Source organism: Botrytis byssoidea (assembly GCF_014898295.1).
Source record: "Botrytis byssoidea strain MUCL 94 chromosome Unknown BBYS_022, whole genome shotgun sequence".
Lineage (NCBI taxonomy): Eukaryota > Fungi > Ascomycota > Leotiomycetes > Helotiales > Sclerotiniaceae > Botrytis > Botrytis byssoidea.
Window position 1 is genome coordinate 330,424 of NW_024065863.1, and position 23,879 is coordinate 354,302.

At 34.0% G+C, this 23,879-nt stretch overlaps 7 protein-coding genes across 7 annotated transcripts; 3 read left to right on the top strand and 4 right to left on the bottom strand.

The window, feature by feature from the left end:
- Positions 1 to 373: 373 nt before the first annotated feature.
- Positions 374 to 1,183, bottom strand: EAE97_009485 (uncharacterized protein; the record flags this gene model as incomplete). The annotated part of the gene is made up of 1 exon (XM_038880000.1): positions 374 to 1,183. One exon carries the CDS (start codon positions 1,181 to 1,183, stop codon positions 374 to 376), a length of 810 nt encoding a protein of 269 aa, XP_038729111.1.
- Positions 1,184 to 10,529: 9,346 nt separating this feature from the next.
- On the bottom strand, positions 10,530 to 13,486 carry EAE97_009486 (uncharacterized protein). Its single transcript, XM_038880001.1, has 4 exons — positions 13,012 to 13,486; positions 12,315 to 12,952; positions 11,352 to 12,097; positions 10,530 to 11,295 (listed from the first exon to the last, which is right to left on the bottom strand). The coding sequence occupies exons 1-4, from the start codon at positions 13,239 to 13,241 to the stop codon at positions 10,681 to 10,683; spliced, it is 2,229 nt and encodes a 742-aa protein (XP_038729112.1). The 5' UTR covers positions 13,242 to 13,486; the 3' UTR covers positions 10,530 to 10,680.
- An 894-nt stretch (positions 13,487 to 14,380) lies between these two features.
- On the bottom strand, positions 14,381 to 14,774 carry EAE97_009487 (uncharacterized protein; the record flags this gene model as incomplete). Its single annotated transcript, XM_038880002.1, has 2 exons — positions 14,381 to 14,619; positions 14,681 to 14,774. 2 exons carry the CDS (start codon positions 14,772 to 14,774, stop codon positions 14,381 to 14,383), a joined length of 333 nt encoding a protein of 110 aa, XP_038729113.1.
- A 237-nt stretch (positions 14,775 to 15,011) lies between these two features.
- EAE97_009488 (uncharacterized protein) lies at positions 15,012 to 16,157 on the top strand (the record flags this gene model as incomplete). Its single annotated transcript, XM_038880003.1, has 5 exons — positions 15,012 to 15,067; positions 15,125 to 15,168; positions 15,218 to 15,340; positions 15,398 to 15,584; positions 15,641 to 16,157. 5 exons carry the CDS (start codon positions 15,012 to 15,014, stop codon positions 16,155 to 16,157), a joined length of 927 nt encoding a protein of 308 aa, XP_038729114.1.
- A 173-nt stretch (positions 16,158 to 16,330) lies between these two features.
- EAE97_009489 (uncharacterized protein) lies at positions 16,331 to 17,215 on the bottom strand (the record flags this gene model as incomplete). The annotated part of the gene is made up of 1 exon (XM_038880004.1): positions 16,331 to 17,215. The coding sequence occupies one exon, from the start codon at positions 17,213 to 17,215 to the stop codon at positions 16,331 to 16,333; it is 885 nt and encodes a 294-aa protein (XP_038729115.1).
- A 675-nt stretch (positions 17,216 to 17,890) lies between these two features.
- EAE97_009490 (uncharacterized protein) lies at positions 17,891 to 20,083 on the top strand. The gene is made up of 3 exons (XM_038880005.1): positions 17,891 to 18,287; positions 18,342 to 18,842; positions 18,891 to 20,083. Exons 1-3 carry the CDS (start codon positions 18,165 to 18,167, stop codon positions 19,968 to 19,970), a joined length of 1,704 nt encoding a protein of 567 aa, XP_038729116.1. The 5' UTR covers positions 17,891 to 18,164; the 3' UTR covers positions 19,971 to 20,083.
- Positions 20,084 to 20,727: 644 nt separating this feature from the next.
- EAE97_009491 (uncharacterized protein) lies at positions 20,728 to 23,570 on the top strand (the record flags this gene model as incomplete). The annotated part of the gene is made up of 4 exons (XM_038880006.1): positions 20,728 to 21,016; positions 21,103 to 21,139; positions 21,188 to 22,228; positions 22,301 to 23,570. The coding sequence occupies 4 exons, from the start codon at positions 20,728 to 20,730 to the stop codon at positions 23,568 to 23,570; spliced, it is 2,637 nt and encodes an 878-aa protein (XP_038729117.1).
- Positions 23,571 to 23,879: the final 309 nt, after the last annotated feature.

The following is a 23,879-nucleotide window of genomic DNA, read 5'->3' on the forward strand; positions in this document are numbered from 1 at the left end:
TTTCTATTGCGTGAAGCGTAGTGTGTCCCTTCTCGTGCATTGTCCAGTAATAGCGGACACGAATTGCTCTTCTCTAGATACTTCGTTCTTGTCCCTGTGGATTGGATTTACGAGCTTTGAGCCATAGATCTCTCTCTCTCTCTCTCTCTGAGCTTGAATTTGTCGGCGGAATAAATAGGCATGTAGTGTCCACGAGACTGGTATAGTGATTTGAAGAAACGACGAGGTATGGATGAATGGATGGACATGCTGGCTTCATATCGATGTCAATATTTTTGCCGTCAACTGAACATCCGGATTGATCCCAAATATCACCATCAGCATATCTCCCCCCAGTATCCGTGCAATTCTCTGCTACAATTCAACACTCCACTCATTCACCCCCAGCCCTCCCCTTTTCAATACTCTCCCTCAATCTGCCTTCCCAGCCCTCTCTCCAAGCCCTATCCAATCCCTCCACCCGTCCCCCAAGCACAATACACGTATTCCCCTCCAACCTCACTATTCCCCTGTGCACGCGCGTTCCCCGCTGCAGAAGTATCTTACAGCCGATATTCATTTTCGGCGGAAGCCCGATTTTCCCCTGCAGAGGCGAAGACGCGGGGAGAGAAGTCGTGAATGCGTAGATGGTTGCGCCGGTGCGGTCTTGGAGGTGGAGTTTGAAAGGGCCGGGGAAGTGGGATGGGCTGGATTTATTTTGGGTTTGAGTTGGGAGGAGCTGCGTCGAGGCTGAAGATCCGAGATCGAGGGTGAAAGATGAGGAAGAGGAGGAGGAGGATTCGTCTGCGAGGCGAATGATGGAGCGGCCTTGGGTGCGCTCGCCTAGTCGCTCGGCTTCGAGATCGAGGAGGAGATCGCTTTTGGAGCGGCTGATGTCTTCGATGTCGAGGACTTGGACGGGGATGTCGTTGTCGAGGAGAGTTTCCTTGACGAGGGGGTTTGAGAGGGAGGGGGGGAGGGCGTGGGTTTCTGGGGAGAGGAAGTTGGGGGTTGTGAGGGAGGTGGAGAGGAGGCGGTGGCGGGTTGTGGCGAGCAGGGAGGGGAGCGAGGGGAGCGACGAGAGGTGTGAGGTGGAGGGGGTGAGGATGGAGGTTAGGAAGGTGGGGCTGGGGAGGGGAAGGTGCGAGCTTGAGAGGGAGTGGAGTAGTTGTTTGTGCAGGGTTGAGGGATTTGGGGTGCTCATTTTTCTGTTCTTGGTTCTGGGAGAGAGGAGAGGGTCGAGATGGGGAGGAGGAAGTGCTTGTTGAGATATTAGAAATTAACGAACGAACTGATTTTCTAGAGGACAGCTAGAAATTGGTGATGATCAATTGCGCGAAAGACATAGAGTGTCGTATCTTAATAGCTTTATTAGGATGACATGGTATGAGAAGGGAAAGAAGAAGAGAAGAGAAGTAATACCTAAATACAAATACGCTTCTTTGCGAAATGATAAAACAAGTAGCCTTGGTCATATCTTGCATTTCCATCAGCCTTGCAGCCTTCCAGAAGCTCAGGCCATCAGGCTTTGGCACCTGTCAGCCGCTCCCCGGTGAGTTTTGTTTGACATGGAGGAACAGATGAAAGGTAGAGCCAGATTTGAGACGAATGATTTATCCAAGGAAGGATTGAGAGTGTCACCAGTAGTAAAAACTCCCCCGTATATTATCTCAATATTCAGAATCTCTTCGTCAATAAAACGTTTTTAATTAGAATTCTAAATAATATCTTAATCCTTTTCATAGTGGTATTATGGCTTATTAATAATCGAATTTTTTTCAGCTAATTAGAGATTGGGAGAAACATTTATCTCCTTGAGAGTCTAAAAGTATTTGATTATATTTTTGATAAGGATCTAGAAATCTTTAATAAAAGAATTTCGAAGATATACTTATATCCTTTAAATCTAATTTATTTAAAAAGTAAATATATAATTCAAAAGCCCTAATTTTCAAATATTTTATAAAATTATATAATAACAATATATTAATTAACTAAATTTAAATATTATTAATAATATTTAAATTATTATTATTAAAATATAATAGAAAAAGCTATAATAAATTTCGAAATAAATATCTTTTATTAACTTCTATTAATTCCTATCAATTCCTATCTTCTCCTATTTCCTCCTAATAATCTCTATTAACTTCTTTTAACTTTTTTTAATTCCTATCAATTCCTATTATTTTTTATTAACTTATAAATATCTATATCTTTTTTTATAATAATCAAAATAATTGATATTTTAATAATTAATATTTTAATAAATCTATTTAATATATTATTATTATTTAGTTCACTATTATTATAATTATTTAATTTATTATTTAGATTTTTAATTATTATTTTTAAACCTAAAACTTCTAATATTTTTATTAATAAAATATTTCAATTCAAATTTCAATATATTTTAAATATAATAAATCAGAAAGGAATATTATTTAATAAGTTTATGATAAGTTAAGCTTTTAATAATATATATAATGAAATTAATAATATTTCTGAAGTATAATAATTAAAGTTTAAAAAAGTTTTAAATTATATATTTATTGAAAATATAATATATAAAAATATTTTTATAAAATATTTTAAAAATATATTAAAATAAGAATTCGCTGTTTTTCTTATTAAACCAAAACTTCAAACTTTTAATACAAATATCTCTTTAAGCGAATTTTATGATATTAATTTCTTTAATATTAATTAATTAATAGAAAAAAAAGCTTTAGTTTAGTTTTTTATTTTTATAATTCTTATTATTAACAAATATTCTTATTATTCTAATTATTCAAATAAATCAAATATAGAAAACTAAGATTAATAAATCTATATAATTATTAATATAATAGTATATATTTAATTCAAATATTAATTAAACTATTTATATAATATATTTAATTTCTATTTAATAGATTATGAAATTAAGTGTTACTATATTCAAGTATTTTCTGATTTTAGAATTTATAATAATTATAGTTATTATAATAATTAAATAAAATATATAGTTTCTATAGCTAAAAAGAAAATTAAAATATAGAAAAATCATTTATAAATAATAATTATTTATAATAATTTTAATTTCAAGGAGATTAAAAGAAATAAAAGTCTTAATTATATTAAAAGTATAAAGAATTTGATTACAGCTACACTTGTTCTCTATCCAGAATTTCTACTTTTAGAGCTCAAATAAGCTATATACAATCCCACAATTCCTATGAATTTCTAAGATATCCTTGATTCTATTAGTTTTATAGTAAATCTATTCTTTTATTAAATAAATATTCATTTTATATATAATATATTTAAATATATATTAGGAGATATTATTCAATTAATATTTCAGAAAACTAATTTATACTCTAAAATACTTTATATAGAATACATTTTTATTAATAAAACAAAGTATTAATAATTCAATGATATTCATGTAAATAAGGGAATTATAGATGGGATTTATAAGATTTATAATAATATTTTTAAGATATAATTAGTCTTTTCAGAGCTTAATGAATCCATATTATTTAATTATATTACTAATCTTAAGTTAATATATAATAATTAATTTATAATAGTTTATATATAAGCTATTAAAGTTCAGTAATTCGAATTTATTAATCCTTATGAATATAGAGAATAAATACTTGAATTAACTTCATGGTTTTATATATTTATAATAATTCAGAATACTATAATTTGTATTTATTTTAAACCTTCCCTTAGCAAGATTAGCTTTCATTGTATACAAACCGATCTTTTAGACTTAGAGTAAAAGAAATAGAAAAGAGATTCACTCAAATATTATCAAATATATTCTTTATTATTTCAAATATTTAGTATAAGAGTTATATTATTATTCCATTATATATTATAGGAATATTTTAGAATAACTAATAATATATATCAAATAGGAAAGATAATTGAATTTATTAAAAAAAACTATTCAATATATAATATCAATTGAATTCCTTAAGATAATAGAAATAATTTAATAAAAAACTTTTACTCAAAAAAATTAAAATAGAAGTAAAAGAATTAATTTAAATTTTATTATTATATATTATTTATTTCAGAAAATAAAGATATATATAATAATCAATAAAGCTATCAAATATAATAATATTAATATTATATATCAAATAATAAACCTATTTATACTTCTATTTTAAGAAATTAATTAAATTAAATATAAAAAGAAAATACTTTATTATAAATAATTACTTACACCAAAATATATTTTTTTGAATTATAATATAGAATACTTATTTTATCTCTTATTAATTAATTAAAGAAACTATAAATATATAAAATTATTAATCTTATATAGAAATATATAAATCTTGATTATCAAATTAATATATAATATTATAAAAACTTAATTTATAATATAAATAAATATTTGATTATATTTATTTAATAAATATTTTTCAATATATTCTCAAAAAAAAAATTAAGAATATATTTGGAGAAATTATATTTGAAATATATATAATTTATAGTATTATAAAAAATATTCTTTCTTTGATTATAAGATTAACTCGAAATAATAGAGTTAATTCTAAGCTTATAAATTCTAAAAAGGGGTTTATTTATTCAAAAATATTTAGGAAAATAAAGAAAATATATTAAAACAAAATAAAATTATTTAATAAATAATATATAATCAAGAAAGAGAGATTTCAGAATATTTTTATTAAGAATATAAAAAAATTAATTCAAGCTTTATATATATTATTAAAACTTTTAAATATTGTAATAAATTTTATTTAGATATTTGAATATATAATTAATAATGATATATATAGAGCTTTAAAATAATTTAATATAAATTCATTATTATTGATTTAATTTGATATTCAATTAATTCGATTTTTAATAATCTATCAACTCCTACTATCTCCTACTTTTTTCTATTAGCTTATATTAACTTTTATCAACTTCTATCAGCTTCTATCAACTTCTATCAGCTTCTATCAAATCTTCTGAAAAATAAATATTAAATTATAAAATATATAATATAAAAATATATTATTTAATTAATTTTATTTTATAATTATATTTTCATTAAAATATTTTTCTATATCAAATAACTAATGAAAATTGTTATAATAACTTATATAATTATAATAAATATAAATTAGATATAAACAAAAATTATTATAATTAAATATCAACATTTTTATCTTAATATTTAAGAAAGAAAAAAATCATTAATATTATTCCGCAAAACCAATTAATTTTATAAGCTACGCCCAATTACAATAACCGATTTTATATGTATAGAAGAGGCAGCCGCATTCTTTTTATACTATATATAAGTGGATAGGCTATATCTCCCTTTATAAGCAATCCAGCAATAGTGAGTATAGGTCGAACTAGGGCGAATTACTTATTACAGATCTTAACTAGAATAAACTTAGTATTCGAATTCACAATTGTGATAGAAAGTATATCTTTCCTTTTTTGATAATTACTCCCTAATTTCCAATTCTATAATTTAAATAATATAATTAAAATCTCTTTATTTATTCAGAATAGCTTTATTTCAATTATTATTATTTATATATTATTATTTATATTACTATATTAATAGATATAATCCTTTAGATTTAATATTACTTTAAGGCTATGAGTAGTGTATTATATAGCTTTTCTGTATTTTCTTGAAAGTCTTTTTAGAAATATACTCCATTTTAACTTCTTTTAATAAATATATGATAATAGCATTATTATTAGTATTAATAGTACTTAATATATACTAAATAATAATATTATTTATAATATTAATATTATAAATATACAAGTTATTATTTCCTTTATCTCCAATATCAGATTCTTTATTGCTTTTATTTTTATATTCAAATCTATTATTAAAATATTTAGAGAATATATTTAATAATATAGAAATGATTATATAAAAAACAATTAATATATGGAATAGTAAGTTATTAATAGAAAATAATATAATAAAATCTTATTAATTCGAAATAATCGATAAAGTTTTGTTAAAGCTAAATAATTATATAGAAAATGGATTTCTAATTATAATTATAATATTATTAATTATTTAAGGAATATATAAATTATAATATCTTTATATCAATATTCAATAAATAAATAAATATAGAAAAAAGAAAAGAGGTAATATATAAATATAAAAAGCAAATAAATTTATTATATATTTAGTCTTTTGTTAGTTGAATAGTAATAGCTATAATAATCTTTTCATTATATTCGATATTTTATATATAAATTAGGTTCCAAATATATAATATTCTGTATAATATATAAAATAAATTAATATTTATTTAATAGGAATTAATAGTTTTATATAAATTAAAATAGAATAATAATATAAAATTGATTTATTTTGATTGCTTTTTCTATTTGTTTATTGCCAAAAAAACACTGAGTTATTATTCACTTATAATTTAATAAAAGTTAATAGAAGTTAATAAAAATTTAATAAATTATATCAAAAATGATTATAATTTAATCTATGTTTTTAGTATTACTTTGTTATTATTATTATTATTATTATAGTATTATATTTCTAATATTATTTTATTATTTAATTATATTTTTGATATTATTTCATTAAATTAAGATTTCTTTACTTAATAAATTAGAGATTTATATCTTTATTAAAATTAAACTAGGAAATCATTTGTATTTCAATTAACATTTTCAGAAGAATTAAATAAATTAAATAAAAGAAAAATAGAAAAAATAGATTCAAATTTATTAGATAAAAAAGATATAGAAATTAAAGAACTAAATCTATTAATAAATAAGAATAGACTTAATATAGCAATTTAGTCTTCGAATATAAATAATAATAATATTAATATTTATTTTTATTTTAATATACTTTTTATAGATGTTATATTTTATATAAATATTATATTTTAAATAGATATTAAAGATATTATTATTTCAAATTAAATAATTAGTATTTCAAATTGATTATTTTTAGTATAAGAAGTATTAGTACTTATATTTAATATTAAAGGATTATTTGATTAGATTATTTGAACTTAAGATTAAATATTAGATTTATTTCTCTTTTTAAATTAATTTTATTGAAGTATCTAATATATAAGAGTATTATTTAAAGCTATATAAATTATATTTAGTTGCTTTTGCACTAAAACTAGTATTACTATTCCTAATATTTTCTTCAAAGTATTCTTTTATTATTTAACTTTTTCTCTTATCTTTTTTATTTTAATTAATATTTGCCTATATATTATATACAAATATTCAATTTCAGGATAGAAACCTTAAAATAGAAATACTAATTTATCTTTATATTTATTAAAATATTACTATATTTTAAAATTAGGGACTTTCTTATATAATTGATCTAAAATCAACTTATCCTATCAATCAAATAATTCAATATATAATTATTAATAATATAAATTCATTACTTTCTAATATATAGTTTTCTTTATAAAGTAATTATTTGATAATATAAACTATTATTAACTAATTACTACTTTTGATACTTCAATTTTATATTATTTTTTTAATATTTTTAATACAAATACACTTAAAGTATTCTTTCAGGGTTTGAATATTAATATAATCTTATTCAATAACTTAAATAGAATAGATAGAAGATCCACGTTATACTTATTATAACATTTTTCTAGCAGAACAATTTCTTTCTCCTCTTTTATTAATAAAAGATTTTTCCCAAAATAATTAAGAAACACTTTCCTATAGTATAAGTTATTACAAATAATCAATTAAATAGAAAGAATATTAGTTTTTTAAATTATCTCAATTTTTATTCAAATATACTTGCTCTTTGAAATGGAATTTATTATATTATTATTAATAATATTATTTTTGATATTAATTTTTATATTAGTTTTTTTTTATTTATTAAATTCTTATTTTCTATTTAACTTTCTAAAGCTTATAAAACTTGAAATTATCTTATTTTTCGATAAAATAGTAAGAGATGTCATTCTATTATTTTCTATATTGAAATAGGAGTCTTATTTATATTAATATTAGATCCTTTTAATACTATAGAATAGAATCTATTGAAATCAAAATAATAATATAGAATAAATATATATACTATACTAATATATTCTGATTCTCTTCCCCCTTAATCTATCCTCTACTATATCTCTATAATCAATTGCTTTCTTATATCCCAAAAAACAATTAGATCTATACTATAGATATTAATATTTATAATAAAAGTAATAATAATAATAATAATACAAGTAATTAATATTATTTTCATAAATTTATTATATTTTATTATTTAATTCTTTATATTAATCTTCAAATAAAATAAAATAATAATATTTATAATATTAAGACTTTTATTTTCTATTTTAATAAAATATAATATAATTTTGTTTTTTATTTTCTTTAAAAAAACATTTCAAAGATAGTTTTTTATTATATTAATTTTGTTTTTAGAATTTATAAATATTATAATCTTAGGAATCTTTTTTGAAATTAGATTCTCATTTTTATTTATAATATTATTTAAAAAGTAATATAGAGATTCTAAAGATTTAATTTATTTATAAAAAATAAGAATTATTACTAATAAGATATTTAAATAATTAATAGATATATGAATAATATATATTTAATATAATTGAAAGTCTAATTTTCGAAATTCTTTATTATTTAAAATTATCTTTTGACTTTTTATATTCAAAATAATAATATATTTAAATTATATAACTTCTTAAAGCAAAAGATATTATAATTATCCCAATATAATAAATTTGGATCGAAAATTCTTTTATTATAAAATAAAATAATATTTATTTATAACTATAAATCTAATATTAAATTGTAATTTAGAAAATATAAATATATTTCTAAATTTAGATAAAGCTGTTTATTTAGAGTCTAAAAGAATATATATATATTTTAATTAGTGAATTTAATTAATTATTTCAGCTTTCTTTTTTAATAACTCAGAATTCAGAAAATAAGATAATATTTTAGAAAGTTTTTTAATATCCTCAAATTATTTCTTTTTAAGTTTTATTAATGAAATTATTTAAAGAATAATTTTTTCTATCAAAATAAAATATAAATAAAATATCAAACCCTTTTCAAATCTAGTCTTAATAATATAAAGAATATCGCTTTTCTTATAAATTAAATAATATAGAATTCAGATTTGCATAAACTTGGATTTTCGAATAGCAATAGGATTTAGGAATCAAAGGATTCTTTTAAGGTATAATCTAATAAATTCTTTTTATTTTTCAATATATTTCTTTATCCCTCCTTTTTTAATCATTATAAATATATTCTTTAACTCAACCTTATAAATTCGTTTTATATATTTATTTAATTTAATTATTAATATTATTAATATATTAAATATAATTGATATAATCTTATAATCATTCTTTAGCTTTCTAACTTTAGTCTATTTAGAACATTTATTATCTTTTCTCTGTTTTAGAGGTATAATAGTAGGAGTTCCTAAGATATAATAAAAGATTTTAGGAGATAATAGAAGTTTGTAGGAAATAATAGGAGTTTACAAAAGATTTTATAAATTAATAGATATTTATAGAATATAATATAATTCAATAATAAATTAAATAAAAACTAGTAGAAAATAATAAAAGTTTTTAGAAATCAATAGAAATAAATATAATAGAATTTTTTTTTTTATAAATTAATAATTGAATATATATTTTATTTTTATTTTAGTTTTATTTCAATTTATTTATAATTTATATAATAAACTTTATTTACATTTAAAAACAATCTTAATATATTATATAAAAATAAAGAATTATTATATTATTATTATTATTAAAAAATAATATTCAATCATTTATTTCTTAATAAAAACAATATTAATAGAAATATAAATAATATAATGAAGTTATTAGAATCAAAAGAATTCTTAGAATATATATAATTATATAGATTAATAGATAAAGATAATAGATTAGGGAAGAGGAATAATCATTGCTATAAAATATTAGTTTTCAAAAATATATATTTTTGATATATATATATATAATTGAATAAAGTTATTATAATAAAAAATATATCAAAATAATAAGAAAATCTATCTATATATATTGAAATTATATTAAAATAATACAATTGTTAAATGATTTATAATCTTTAATTGAAAAATCGAAAAATAACAAATTGTTGATTTTCCCATCAAAGCTGGAATCAAATTGTTTTAGATTCTACGATAATAAACCTTCGGGAGGCCTTTGCCTCGAAATCAAGGCCAAAAATTATGTAATCACCGTGTGGTCTGAGGATGAGATAACCCGTATATGAAGACGGAGATCCAACAATTTCCCATCCCGTGACTCAGCGGGTGGGCTCTTTGTAAATCTGCAGGTATAAGTGTCTTCACACAATCAAAGCTGTCTACTTACAGTTCAATCAGACGTTGAAAATGACATACTCTCGTCATGAAACTGCATTTACGATACACATATACAATGGATGTTGACTCAATTACGCTTCAAACAAGTTGACAATACACGGAGAGTATATCAAGTCACATTCATCCACACTCTTATTTGCTGAATTGCTTCAAATTGCCTTGAATACATACATACATACTAATTTTGCTAATCTCTAACCACTGGCTGCATCGAATGACCTATCCCCTCCAGATTCATTCGCAACACCACCGACCCATTGCTTATTACCCATCCCTCAGATTTAAAACATCCCTAGTAAATCCTCGTTTGTCTTCTTCGCACCACCCTGCTGTAACTGTGTTTGCGCACTAGGAGGTTGGCTAGTACCACTCAAATCTAGCCCTGCGAAACCATTCATCATATCATTCCCCATTCCGCCCATTCCCATGCCGCCAGCAGCTGGAGCAGGAGCAGGAGCATCAAATAAGCCCATCATATCTGCCATACTACTACCAGCATTGGCACCCGCGGCTGGACTATCTACTCTTTGAGGTGTGCCTGCCAATCCTTCTAATCCACTTGTTCCAGCACTGGGAGGTGCATCTGCACTTGCTGGAGCTGCGCCATCAAAATCAATGTCAAGGAGATTCTCAGCGTTATTTTGAGCAGGAGCTCCATTTGCGGCTGCGGCGACAGCGGCTGCGATTGGATTTTCAACGGCGTTTTGACGTTGTTCCTGAATAGCGGCGTGCTGGATAGCATCGGCGCCGTAGCGACCTTGGCCCACAAATGTCTCAGGAGGTTTATGGTATACAGAAGCAAGAGTGCTGAGTTCTGTCAAAAGTTGATCGAGGAGTGCTGGGGGAAGGGATGTCATGGTTGTGGTGATAGGTGGCTTATCGGAAAGGATAATGTTCTAGATTTGTTGTTAGTGTTCTGATCTTGGTTAGAGAATATGACAGTCATAAATACCTTTGCTATTGAAAGATCACCTGACAACAAACGCCAATATACATAAGCTCTGTCTCTAATATCTGGGTTATCATTTTCGGCAGTCGATACTTGTAAAACTTTTTGAACAAGTCCCTGATTGTTATCTGGCTTCTTCAAAAACAACTTAACAACAGCTGTCAAAATTTGAAGTTGAGTTTGAGTAAATTCCTCCATGAAACCTTCAACAAATCCTGCAAGGATTTCATCTGCATTGCTGATCTTCTCGGCATACTCGCCAACAATCCAAATTAAAGCTCCCCGCGCGTTTGGCTCATCTAATTCGTCGATATACTTGCACAAGGTTGGAATGATACCCTCGTATCCGGGGTATTTTCTAAAGATATCTTTGATAACGACAATGGCCTCCTGTACAACGTAGTTGACCTTTGTAGCAATCAAGTCGAGTAATGTGTTGACACATTTTTCGCTTGCGCTCTCAATTTTGATGGCTGCTTGACCAATAGCCTTAACGGCTCTTCGAACAAAATCCATGTCAACTTCAAGAGCGTATTCTTTGAGCTCCGATAACAGTTGATCAACATTTTTGTCGTTAGCGATCCGTACCATGATCTCCAATTTTTGGAGTTTTACATAAGGCGGATCGTTATATTTGCAGAAGAAGACTCTCAACTCCTTACTAAGAATATCTGGCTTCGCTTGCAAGAGAAGATCTATGTTCCTCAAAGCAACATATTGGACTTCGGGTGCCGAAGCAACAAGAGTTACTGCAATCTATTAGCTCAATCCTCCCTTAAGGTGTTCAATAGTCCGGGCTGCAGTCCAACAACCAGAAGCTTTCCGTTTCTCTATTCAAATAATTCAAATACTTTGAACTACAGAATTCCTTGGAAAATCATGGTTCTTAATACCGAGAGCCTTTATCACGTCTGCATGTCCAGAACAGGACACCTTATTCTCCTTTGACATATATATTTCACTTACCAAGAGGTGGAGCCATCTTTTTCAGATATTGCTTTCCCAAATCCGCATTGACATTCTTCATATGGAGGAAAACAACTTTGACGGCAGCCAAGACAACACTTGGGTTGACATGTTGAAATTGAGGAGACACTCTTTCACAAATATGTTCTGACTCCTTAATATCCGTAGCCTTATAATCCGCCAGAGTAGACAAGATAGTTACTCTTCCCCATTCGGTACATTCGTTCAAAGCCATGAGCATTTTCTTTAATGTCGCAGATGTGATCCGTAAAGCCTTTGTCTCTGGCGCAGTCTCGTTGATTTCCACGAGCGCCGTTACAGAATTGGCCACAACCATAGGGTTGGGATCTCCAATCAATTCTTGCAGAGTTTCTAAGAAGCCGTTCTCAAGACACATTGTAGGATTGAGGTCGAACAATTTCGCAACACAGATCGCGGCAGTCTTTCGTACGTATGGCGATTCATCCCTTAACGTTTTCCGCAGTGGTTCCTCCATATAATCTACCATCTTATCTACTCGAATGCAACCCATTGTCCGAATCGCAAGAGCTCGCACCAGTGGATTTGGATCTTCGGAATCTTGTACGAAAGTATTGACCGCTAGAATACAAAGGTCGGGATGCGATTTGGCATAATTCCTAATGGTGAACATTAGCAACATCATTCATCCAAATCCCAAGACGTAGTCTTGACAAACATTAAATACAAATACACCAGCTTCTTCTGGTCTAAGTCTGCTGTAGCAATATTCTTTAAAACGTCTGGGAATAGCGCAGACACATCTTTGCCCAGGGTCATGGACATGATGGTCTTTTGAATTGCTTCTTTGCGCTCGTAAGCATATTGAGATACTAAACCAGCTCTCAACTCGTATGTTTCTCCCTTCTTGGGTGGTGCGAAGGCACCTTTAATCCTATTCACCGCCATCGCTCACACAGATGGCGACCTTGAGGGTGCCCCTCATACGCCGATGGCTAAGTTGTCGATTGACGGTAAGGCCACGGTTCGTGGAAAGGGCTGATTAAAGTGAGCTTTGAAATTTCCAGTAGGGAATCCGCGAGTGTTTTGTATAGAAAGGGAGAATCGTGAGATTCGTGGATTGTGTTGTAATTGAAGTATAGGGTCAAAGTGGTGGGCAGATTGTTGATACCAGATAGCTTCAGCCTGGTGCGCTTTGTAAAGGACTCGCTAGATCTTGAAAGAACAGGGGACCAGCAATCGTGCTTCCAGATGTGAATCCCCTGTCAAATAAAGTCATATGAAACAAATTATTGGATAAACTCCTGGAAGACTGAATATGGTAACATTCATTAATCCCCCTTTTTATTTTTATTGAGTTGCGAAACTAATGAAGGCGTTCTCTAAGGCAAATTTACCCAACCTTCGAAGGCTCTTTGTTGAAGCAAGAACAGATGCTGAAGAGAGCACATATTCAAGGAATGCTGTATGTTTCCTTCAAGATTGAAGATCTATGAATTTTAGCTCATGTATTATAGTTCTACAACATAGTCTTATTCATATCATCTATTGCAGTATTCAGTGTTGTTGCACAGCGTGTCAGCAAAGTTCAAACTTGACTACTAGTGATGGAATGTTCTATCCAGGCAACTGGAAAGAGACGTCAACGATTTGCTGTACGAGACTTTTCATTATCTTGGCTTTCTAGAGGCTTGAATAATGTTCCTGAGCCTCGTATGACTGAGCGTGCAGGACTCTGGAATGTGTGAATGAGGGACTCAGGAGTCCAACACACCTGCTTTGGAAGACACTGTCCCTGATCTTCACAGGGCCGGGGTGTAGAGAAGCATCGTGATCACAACCGCAGTGATCCCTTTTGCTTTACCACAGTGCCAAGATGAAATACTACCCACGTTGCCCATTACACAAGGGCTCAATCACAAACAGATTTTCTCCTTCCTGGTGACTCCTTGGTATACCATAGCTCTTCTTCCCCGTGCTCCATTGTCCCCGTAAGCCCCGTTCCTCTCCCCGTCCGATCGCCGTCACCACCCTGGAAGCTGTGGTATAGGTCCATTCTGCGCCAGAACTCCGATTCCTTCTCCCTCTCAAGCAGTTGTCCCATCCACAACCTCCTCAGTAGTGTTCTTTCCTGGCGCAACCGCCTCCTTGCCATCTTCTTTCTGCTTCTCCCATTGTTCTGGAGTATAGCACTTGGGAGTCCAGGCATGGATAGCCGCAATCTCCGCCTTCAGCGCTCCATTCACCAACCTATGCCTTGCCAATGTAGTCTTCTTTTCAAATTGCGGCGAGACAATCACGGCAGAGAATGCCTGTCCACAACCTCCTATAGACCAGAATCAATCAGCATGGCGGGGATACTGCGGGGCAGTTGAAGGTATCCGTACCTGACATATCTTCAATTTCGACATGACTTGCATTTAAAGACTCTGTGATCTTGACCTTGAGAGCTTCAGCAGATACGCCTGAAGCTTCTGCCATTATTTCTGTGGTAATATAATATCGGTATATGTCAAACACTTTCTTAGAACTTTTTCGAAATTATTATTATGCGAAATCGGGGACTGCGATTGTGATGATGTGAAAATGACGCCGCTTTAATATACATTACCCTCTGGAAGAAGTCATCGCTATGTGGGCTGTAGACAAAATAAACTCAAGATGAGCGTGATGTTCTCAAGAATAGTTTCCAAGAACATTGCAATATCAAAAAGAGCCATGTCTACAACTTCTTCTCCATTCACTCAAGCTGTTGTTGCGGCTATGAGAAAGTTGTAAGTTATGATCAATCAAGATCTCACAAAAAGCCCATTTCTCATGGTGCATTGCAGATATCCAGAAAAGCTCGCGGACAGCAGTTTTGATAACACGGGGCGTGAGTTTCATTACCTATCTCTGAGAATCTTTAACTCATAACATTCAAGTTCTGTTGGAGGCACCACATCGTGAAAATCATCTTAAAGACTCGGTTCTTCTGACTGTTGATCTCACAAAGGGGGTTGCAGATGAAGCTATCCGCAGGAAGGATTCAATCATTGTCACATATCGTAAGTATATTTGGTGCCTATTAGAGCGAAGGTATCATATTTCTAACCATTTTTAAGATCCTATCATATTTCGTGGCTTGAAAGCAGTCACCCTTGCCAACTCCCAACAGAATTCTCTGCTCCGTCTTGCCCAAGAGGGAATCAGTGTTTACAGTCCTCATACAGCTGTAGATGCTGCGCCAGAAGGCCTCAATGATTGGCTTGCCGATATAGTCACCAATCGACCCTTGAAAAAGAATCAAGCGTATGCTCAATCTTCAATCCCAATCCTACTCGTGAAATGAGACTGATATAAAATAGTATTGGCACCGAATCCATTGATCACGAACGCTCGATTATTAATTCCATCAAGGATATACCCGATGGGTTCGAAGGTGCCGGATATGGCCGAATCGTTCGATTCAAGCAACCTCAGAAGCTAGGAGATCTTGTTGCACGGATGCAATCTTCACTCCAAATTGGAGACCGCATATCCGGACTTTCCGTTGCGGTTCCACAATCCATACCTAGAGGAGAAAAGTCATCCATTGAAATTTCTTCCATTGGCATATGTGCCGGATCTGGAGGATCCATGTTTAACGGCTTGGACGTTGACTTATTATTCACTGGCGAATTGAGCCACCATGAAGCCTTGGCAGCCGTTGAGCAGGGTAAATGTGTTGTCACTGCATTCCATAGCAACACTGAAAGAGCCTATCTAAAGGACCGAATGCAGTCTGCATTGGCGGAGGCAATGGAGGGGAAGGCGGATATCGCGGTAAGTGAAATCGATAGGGATCCCTTTGATATAATTCACAAGGATGAGGTGAACTGGTAAGATACTGGGTGTCCTTGAAAGTTTATAGGAAATATTGTCGGCTGGTGTTCCTGATAAACAATAATAGTTCGTATGCTGTCGTGCTATCGCTGTCACTACGGTATCGTTATACTCTCAAAATGTTACTACTATGCTGTCGTGCTGTCGTTGCTGCTGTGATAACACTATCGCTGTCATGATGATCTCTTTGCTCTTATGTTAACCCAGCTCTTTTCATTTGGACGCTCTCCCCTCAAAGCTGCCTCTCCGTCTTCTATACATGCCTGCACGTCACTCCCCCCTACACCCCTCTCTTTCCATCTTCTCAACAGTGTTGAGACTTTATCCCATTCCAATCTGGCTTCGTCTCCATTTCCCCCTGCTACCAATGATCTCAGCTTCTCAGGCGTCTCCAATACTTGGAGTACAAGCTTCCTCATGTTTTGTTTCTTCTGGTATGCCGCCCTTTCCTCTACCCCCATCTCCATGAGTCTCCTTTGTGATTCTGGAATGCCTTCCTTCAACTCAACCTTGATCTTCTCAGCCCTTTCGTAGATACTTGCGATAGCCGGATCGAGCGTACTGGCCGTTGGATTTAATGGGTCCATGTTTGTCCTCATCTTCCTGATTGTCTCTGTTGCCGTAATTAACTTGCTGTAATTATCATAAACCAGTGCCTTTTTCTCCGCGTCTAGAGCCCTTATATCGGTCAGAACTCCATTGTAGGTCCGTAATAGCTCTCCCAGTGTTTGCTTTTCCAGAACCTCCTTCACATATTTCTCCCCATCAAATCCGTCCTTGTCCATTTCGCTTTCTTGTACCTCACTATCAAAGTGAATTGAGGAAACTTCGGATGCCGCATCGTCAGTAGGAGCGTCTTGTCCCTTTTTGAGGTTGTAATATTCTCGAAGAGCGGCACGGTTGCGTCGAGGTATCGCGACTGAGGATCCTCGATTCGGAGATGGTTCAGATGAACGGGAATGGTCTAGACTCGGTCGTGTTGAGGAAGTAGGTGTAGTGAGTAAAGGAACACGACGCCCACTAACGGAGCTTTCTCGAGGTTGGGCAATTGTAGACATAATGCGCGGGGTCAATGATTCGCATCAATAAGTGTATAATGCTTCTTGGTAAATCATTTGTTTTTGGTTGAATAAGGAGACGGGAATGAGGTTGTGGCTCGAGCGTAAGGCTGAGCTGCCAAACTACAGTTCGCTCTCATGAACCGCATCCGTTGTCCAATGATATAATCACATCAGAACGATGCGGTGTAATCCTAGACCCTGAGACAAGCGATAACAAGCTTTTGATGTGACCTTCATATCCTTGCTTGATGTTCTTACCGAAATTGCGTGCGATCCATATTGGGAAGCCATTAACATGTTTATTTACGTGTAAACACAAAATAAAATGGGCCAACAGTCTAAATTGTACAAACTTCACTCGGTGCCCGTGTGTATACGAACCGGGAGTGCATTAGCGACCCTTAGACTTCGCAACTTCATCTCAATGTAGATCTCGCGTGTAATATGAACGCGTAGACATGTCACTCTCAGCTCTATACGAGTGAGATCTTCGATAGAATGTTCCTTTCTCCCCGGACTAAATTGTCCTTATCCCTGAAATGAATTTCAAAGCACATCTCTAAAAGGATTGTTCCCCGATGACCTCTTAGCTATGAGTGGCTAGGAACCAGGTAGTCCCATCTCCTGTCTTTGGATGACAGCCCCTAAGATCTTCATACCGTCTTTATCCTAGTACCCAGCTACCCCCGCCGGTTGCTAGTGCACCGATTGAATGCTCATTTCCGAATATCGAGTTAATGGCAAGCCTTTGCAGACTTGCAACAACATAATTAATATATTTTTGGGCGCCAAAACAAGTGTTGGTTGATAAGCCACCGAGGTAACGAAGCAGATGTACCGTTGCACGCTGACTTGATATCGTTATATACAAGATGCCTTCCCCTCTTCAAAGTTTCTTTCATGCCATTTGCTCCATTGCAAATTGCCTCCTTTCTGAAAAATAAAGATGATTGCAATCAAGGCTGTTGTGATTGCTGCTTGTGCAGTTCAAACTGCCTACGCTTTGCCCACTAATGCTTCCCTACCAGTCGTTGATCTTGACTATGCACTTCACCGGGCTACGATAAATGTATGCAATCTCAAATCGGTCACGTTCTGGAGTGGATGCTAAATACAACTACAGGAGACAGGACAGTACTACAACTTCTCAAATATTCGATATGCAGCCCCGCCTATAGGAAATCTTCGATTTGCCGCTCCGATCGAACCGACCGAAGTAAACCGAACCATCAACGATGGGCAGCAGGGTGCTATATGTGCGCAGGGAACACCTTATTGGGAAGAAGTTGCTTCGTACTATTTTCAAGGTGCTAATACAGCTACCTTGGAATTCGTCGAGGCAGAAGTAGAGGCAGTTGAGAAGAATCTCACCATCTCGGGACTCGCCGCGCCAGCACCGTTGACTTCAGAGGACTGCTTATTCCTCGATGTTATTGCCCCAAAGTCTATATACGATTCTTGTGGTGAAAGTAGCGCCCCCGTTGTTGTTTGGATATATGGAGGTGGCTATGTCGCCGGATCAAAATTTGGTTCAGGGAACCCGGCCACATTGATTTCAAGGAGTCAAGAGAATGGGGATGAAGGTGTAATTTATGTTGCTCTAAACTACAGACTTGGTCTCTTTGTAAGTTCATATACATTGATCTGGAGGAAAGTAATTGACCAGGTATAGGGATGGCTTTCTGGTCCGACATTCGAGGAAAGTGGAGCCGCAAATGCTGCTCTTCTTGATCAGAGATTAGCTTTGGAATGGATACAAAAATATATTTACCTCTTTGGTGGAGATTCGGATCGAGTAACAGTTATCGGCGAATCGGCCGGAGCTGGGTCGATCATGCATCAGATTACAGCATATGGTGGTAGTAATGGCAATGCCCCTTTCTCTCAGGCCATTCTACAAAGTCCTGGCTATCCTCCCGTGTATTCAGATGCCCAACAAGAGGCGACTTTCCAAAACGTCATTACTCAAGCACAAGAACTTATTGGACCTAACATCACCTCCGTATCGGATTTGAGAAATCTTGACTTCGCCACTCTTGCCGGGCTTAATACTATCGTTATTGCGAGATCGGCTCCTTATGGTACTTTTACTTTCGGGCCAGCAGTTGACGGTACTTTTGTACCTGAGTTACCGGCCAAATTACTTCTTGAGGGCAAATTCGATACGAACGTCAAGATCATGACAGGGCACAATTCCAATGAAGGTGCATTCTTCACATCTCCCTTCTTCTCTACAGACGCCGATATCGCTACCGATCTTACAACCACTCTGCCCACCATATCTAATTCCACACTGGCATACGTGACTGGAACCCTTTACCCACCAGTCTACAATGGTTCTTATCCATACACGAGTGTTTTGGAACGAACATCCCTGATCACAGCCGAAATTGTTTTCACGTGCAATACTCGCTACCTAAACACCGCATTCCGTAACGAAACACACTCTTACTATTTTACCGTTCCACCCGGACTTCACGGCGAAGACATTGCATACACGTTCTTCAATGGTGACACTACTACCTCAAACGACGGACTGCCAGTAAACGCTACCATAGCAGCTGATTTACAAAGATACATCATGAACTTCGCTATGACAGGTGATCCCAATGGGGTTGGAGTGCCATTCTTCCCAGAATACCAAAGCAATGCCACGACACTCGTTCTTGGAACTACTGGCTTGGGGAGTGTGCAAACCGATACCACTGCAAACAACAGATGTGCATGGTGGCAACAAGCGTTGTACGAATAGTTTGCATGTGCATGCGGATTGATGCGATATATTAATATTCACGTATATAAATACAAGTTGTGGTTTTAATGTTTAAGTTTAGTTTATATAAATGTATAGCATACGTTTTGAGTACAAATTTTACCCGTTTTTTGCCTCGTGACTAGTAATCTAGCTTGTATTGATCCATATTTTCTCGAAGAGGAAGTGGCTACCTCAAACCAGATCAGTGTATTCGATGGTCTGGAACACGACCCCAACAGCGATAGTCTCTTGCTTTTGGCATTATGCTATTATTGAGTTTAATGAAAGAACGAATTTCTAAAAGTTTGAAGAATTTCATGCTAGGCAATTGTTTTAATAAACTCATAGCGAGATCGCAAGCGAGATGCTCCCCCAGATGGCAGATTTGTTTAAATATTATATCCCATATATAAACCTACCCTTTTCGTCAACAATTTCCTTTCGATAGATCGTGTAATTCCATATCCTCTCTAGTAAGCGCGAACCCACTAGCTACGAGCCTAGATCAAGAACGAACTAGATTGATTCCTACTTCTATCCTACCAACGCTGATATGCATTCAACTTCAAGGTTTAATAGACTGACCGTTATGTTGGACTTTGCAATCGTGAGTTTACAGGGCGAAGCCACATATTGTGGCGTATGTTTTGTGATACGGTACGATAATGGTCGCCTCCGCATGCATGCATGACATGACTTATGTTTCGCACCTTCCGTTAGATGATTCACAAAAATCATCGATAAATCTAGCATCATGACTCAAGACTTTGACTGTAATCTCTCAGGACTTAATAAACGAGAATTCACTGTCTACGCAAATCTTCTTGCACTTCGAAATAATGGACAAGTTGAGCCAGTCTCCTTGGGCATGGAGCTGTCTGACAAGAACGAGTCTACTACTGACAGCGATGTGATTAGTATAGACACAAGCTACTGTGACCAAATTTCAGATTCAGGATATCGTCAATTGAAAACAAAGTTCCTGGGTTGTCTGGCAGAATTGACTGCTAATAAGAAAGGCGGCAAACATGTTGCGTGTTCCAGTATGATGGAGGGCCTGGAGAATGTGACGCTTTGGATCACTCGAAATGGAGGCTTTCAGATTGTGGACAATGTTTTCTTTGAAAAGTTAAGCAAGCGGCTAAGTGGCTTGTTCCACGAAAAAGGTACCTGCTCACCAAATACAACTTGAGCCAAATCTAACTTTTGTGAAGAGACTTGCCGAATCGAATAGTCGAGGAGGTGCTTTGGAATGAAATGTTGGCGTATTATGAAGACCGTCTCGAAGACACTTATATTCCGAACCTGAGGTTGAGCCTCAAGAGTTGTAACACCGTATTTAACAATGCCAACAACGACAAGTTCACTACAGCACGTAACAAAATCTTGGTTCTTCAAAATCAGACCTTTTCTGGGCTAAAGGCGGGCCAGAGGTTGATCGGCAGACATGGGACGCTTGTCACAAAAGCATATGATTTACAAAGGAGCAAAGTGGTCGAGGAGCTTCTCCAAACATCTCCGAAGTCTACGAAACAAACTAGAAAACTATGGATTGATATTTGTTTTCTCGGTAGGCTTCGGGTCATACTTGAGAAATTCAAAGAGGTTTCTCTTAAGCTCCCAAGTTTCAACAATGTTACCATAATCCCAGTGACCGGTGATAGGATACCGCAAAAGGCGCTCAAGGATGCACTCAAGCTAAGAGAGACCTTGAATCTCCTTGATCTTCCGACCGACACCTTAACAGTCGAAACTGTGATCGGGCCAAGCTGGACTGTTGCCAAAGCGGAGCGGGAGTACGGAAAGTTGCAAAAACAGGCACTTAATATACATGCTGAGATTCAAATGATATTTTTTTTGAGTAGAAATGAGCGATTAATGGATAAATCATTTGCCTATTTTGGCTGCAGCAAGTATAGCTATTTCATGTGCTCGCATTTCCTCAAAGCATATGGCAGAATTGGTACAAGGGGTTGCCATGGACGACTATTCAAGCCCTGGACGGTAACCGAGACAACAGGACTAGCTTCTAGCCAGGCGGATAAAGTAGCCAAATCAGTGTTACAAGTGCAAAAGGACATTGAGAAAGAATTGAAGTCGGACTTCGACAAAGCAGTACGACTTGAAAGGACGTCTGTTGTTGGTGGAAGCAGCATATTCAGTGACCGCAAGGCTGAAAAGTCGGGTAAGCACCTGGCAATAGAGCAAAGAAAAAAGAAAATGAAGCAAGAAAGAGTTGCTGGGCTATTCAATAGGTAAGAATGATCGAGATATAATATAATCTTTCAGCTGTTGAAATTGTTATGCAAGAGCTGAGACCCGGGCAGATTATCAGTAGGAAAGAGTAAAACCGCTTTCCCGAAGCCTACCTGGGGAAACCCGTCAGGGGCCGCATTGACTAAGTCGAACCAGCTTGGTGAATGCAATACCTGCTCCAAAGTAACATCGCGACCGTGCAGTATTTGCAATAGAGATTTCTATTGCAGTGAATTATGCGAGACTAAGACAAACGGGTCGCATTTGTTCACGTGTGCCAAGCGACCGCTCACCTCGGCTGATTATCTTTACAGGAACATTGTGAGGGATACTGTTCCTGACGAGGAAGATGTTCTTGAAGATTTCGGCTTTAATCGTCTGGTATCATTTACGGACCATTATAAGCTTTTGGGGCTTTATAAGGGGTTGTGGCTCGGCGATGTCCCAGTCGAAGATATTCACAGATGGCAAGTTGAGGGCACCCTTATTGCTAACATCAAAAAATACTTCTATCAAATCAACGAAGCCAATCGAGGGGGGTATTTTCCGTGGTTTCTGGGCAATCTACATATTTTGGAAAAACCATTCACTCAAAAGCATTCAACCCAGAATATACTAGCCACATTTTACGACCAAGCCAAGGCTTATTTGGATAAAGAAGATCAGCATAAACAGCCAAGTCAGTTAGAACCCGAGGCCAAGATGCAATGCTATGAACTTCTAGCGACGGTCCTCCATGCGGCGCATCCAAACCCAATCCAAAAGAACTGGTACAGCTTTGGCTTTTGCACTTGCAATGACGAGCGAGAAGAAAGCGCGCTTGAGTTGCTCTACAGACGATTACTACTCGGGAACAAACTTCTCGATGACCTTCGAGGAAGCAATCAACGCATTTTCTATGGTCCCACCCCGCAAATAGCCACCTTTACGGAATTCTGGCATGCGTACGAGTCTGGTAAATTAATTGAACTCATAGACTCCAAAGGACTGCAAAGAATGCGATTAGGATTCAAATTCTTACAATGGTTTCTATCACTATCCCCCTCCAGACCACAAGCTTCAGTCTGGTCTTTGAGACAGTTCGTAGCCATTGACAATCCCACTAAGTTTCCACCAAATGAAACACTGCAAGTGGACTATGGCTTCATGAATTGCCAGAGTTTTGAGGAAACCTGCATTCTGTTGGAAATTTACAAGAGACTTCTGAGAGAGGCAGATCCGGTAGAACTTCACGAAGATTGTTTAGCCGGTAGACTTTTTGAGTTCGCGGAAGCATATCATCATATGGATGAGGGTCAAAGGATGTTGATGAGGAATCCATATCCTTTGCGACGGAAGTGAGCATTGGCTAGTGCACCTGCGTTTCTCTTTTTTTTTCACATTCACGATATTCACTATTTACTATCCCCTCACAAAGCAACAGTTAGTTCTATCTGAATAACAATATGTTCTACATACCTTACAATCAAGTCCAAAAATCAAGGGAGACACTCCAAGTGCAATACCCAGACTGAGTGAGGGTAAGATCAAGCCAAACCTAATCTCGTTTGTGTAACCCCTCGCTTATGAGATCAGGATGAATCGATACAATTGCAATATGTATTTAGTCTAGCAAAGTTTTGACACATACGACCATAGACTGAAGAGAAT

Coding starts and splice junctions, on each gene's coding strand:
- EAE97_009486 (XM_038880001.1), bottom strand. CDS start 13,241: ATGGCGGTGAATAGGATTAAAGGTGCCTTCGCACCACCCAAGAAGGGA. Junction 12,098..12,314: donor AAAGATGGCTCCACCTCTTG/GTAAGTGAAATA, acceptor AATAGATTGCAG/TAACTCTTGTTGCTTCGGCA. Junction 11,296..11,351: donor GTGATCTTTCAATAGCAAAG/GTATTTATGACT, acceptor CAACAAATCTAG/AACATTATCCTTTCCGATAA.
- EAE97_009490 (XM_038880005.1), top strand. CDS start 18,165: ATGATTGCAATCAAGGCTGTTGTGATTGCTGCTTGTGCAGTTCAAACT. Junction 18,288..18,341: donor TTCACCGGGCTACGATAAAT/GTATGCAATCTC, acceptor ATACAACTACAG/GAGACAGGACAGTACTACAA. Junction 18,843..18,890: donor ACTACAGACTTGGTCTCTTT/GTAAGTTCATAT, acceptor GACCAGGTATAG/GGATGGCTTTCTGGTCCGAC.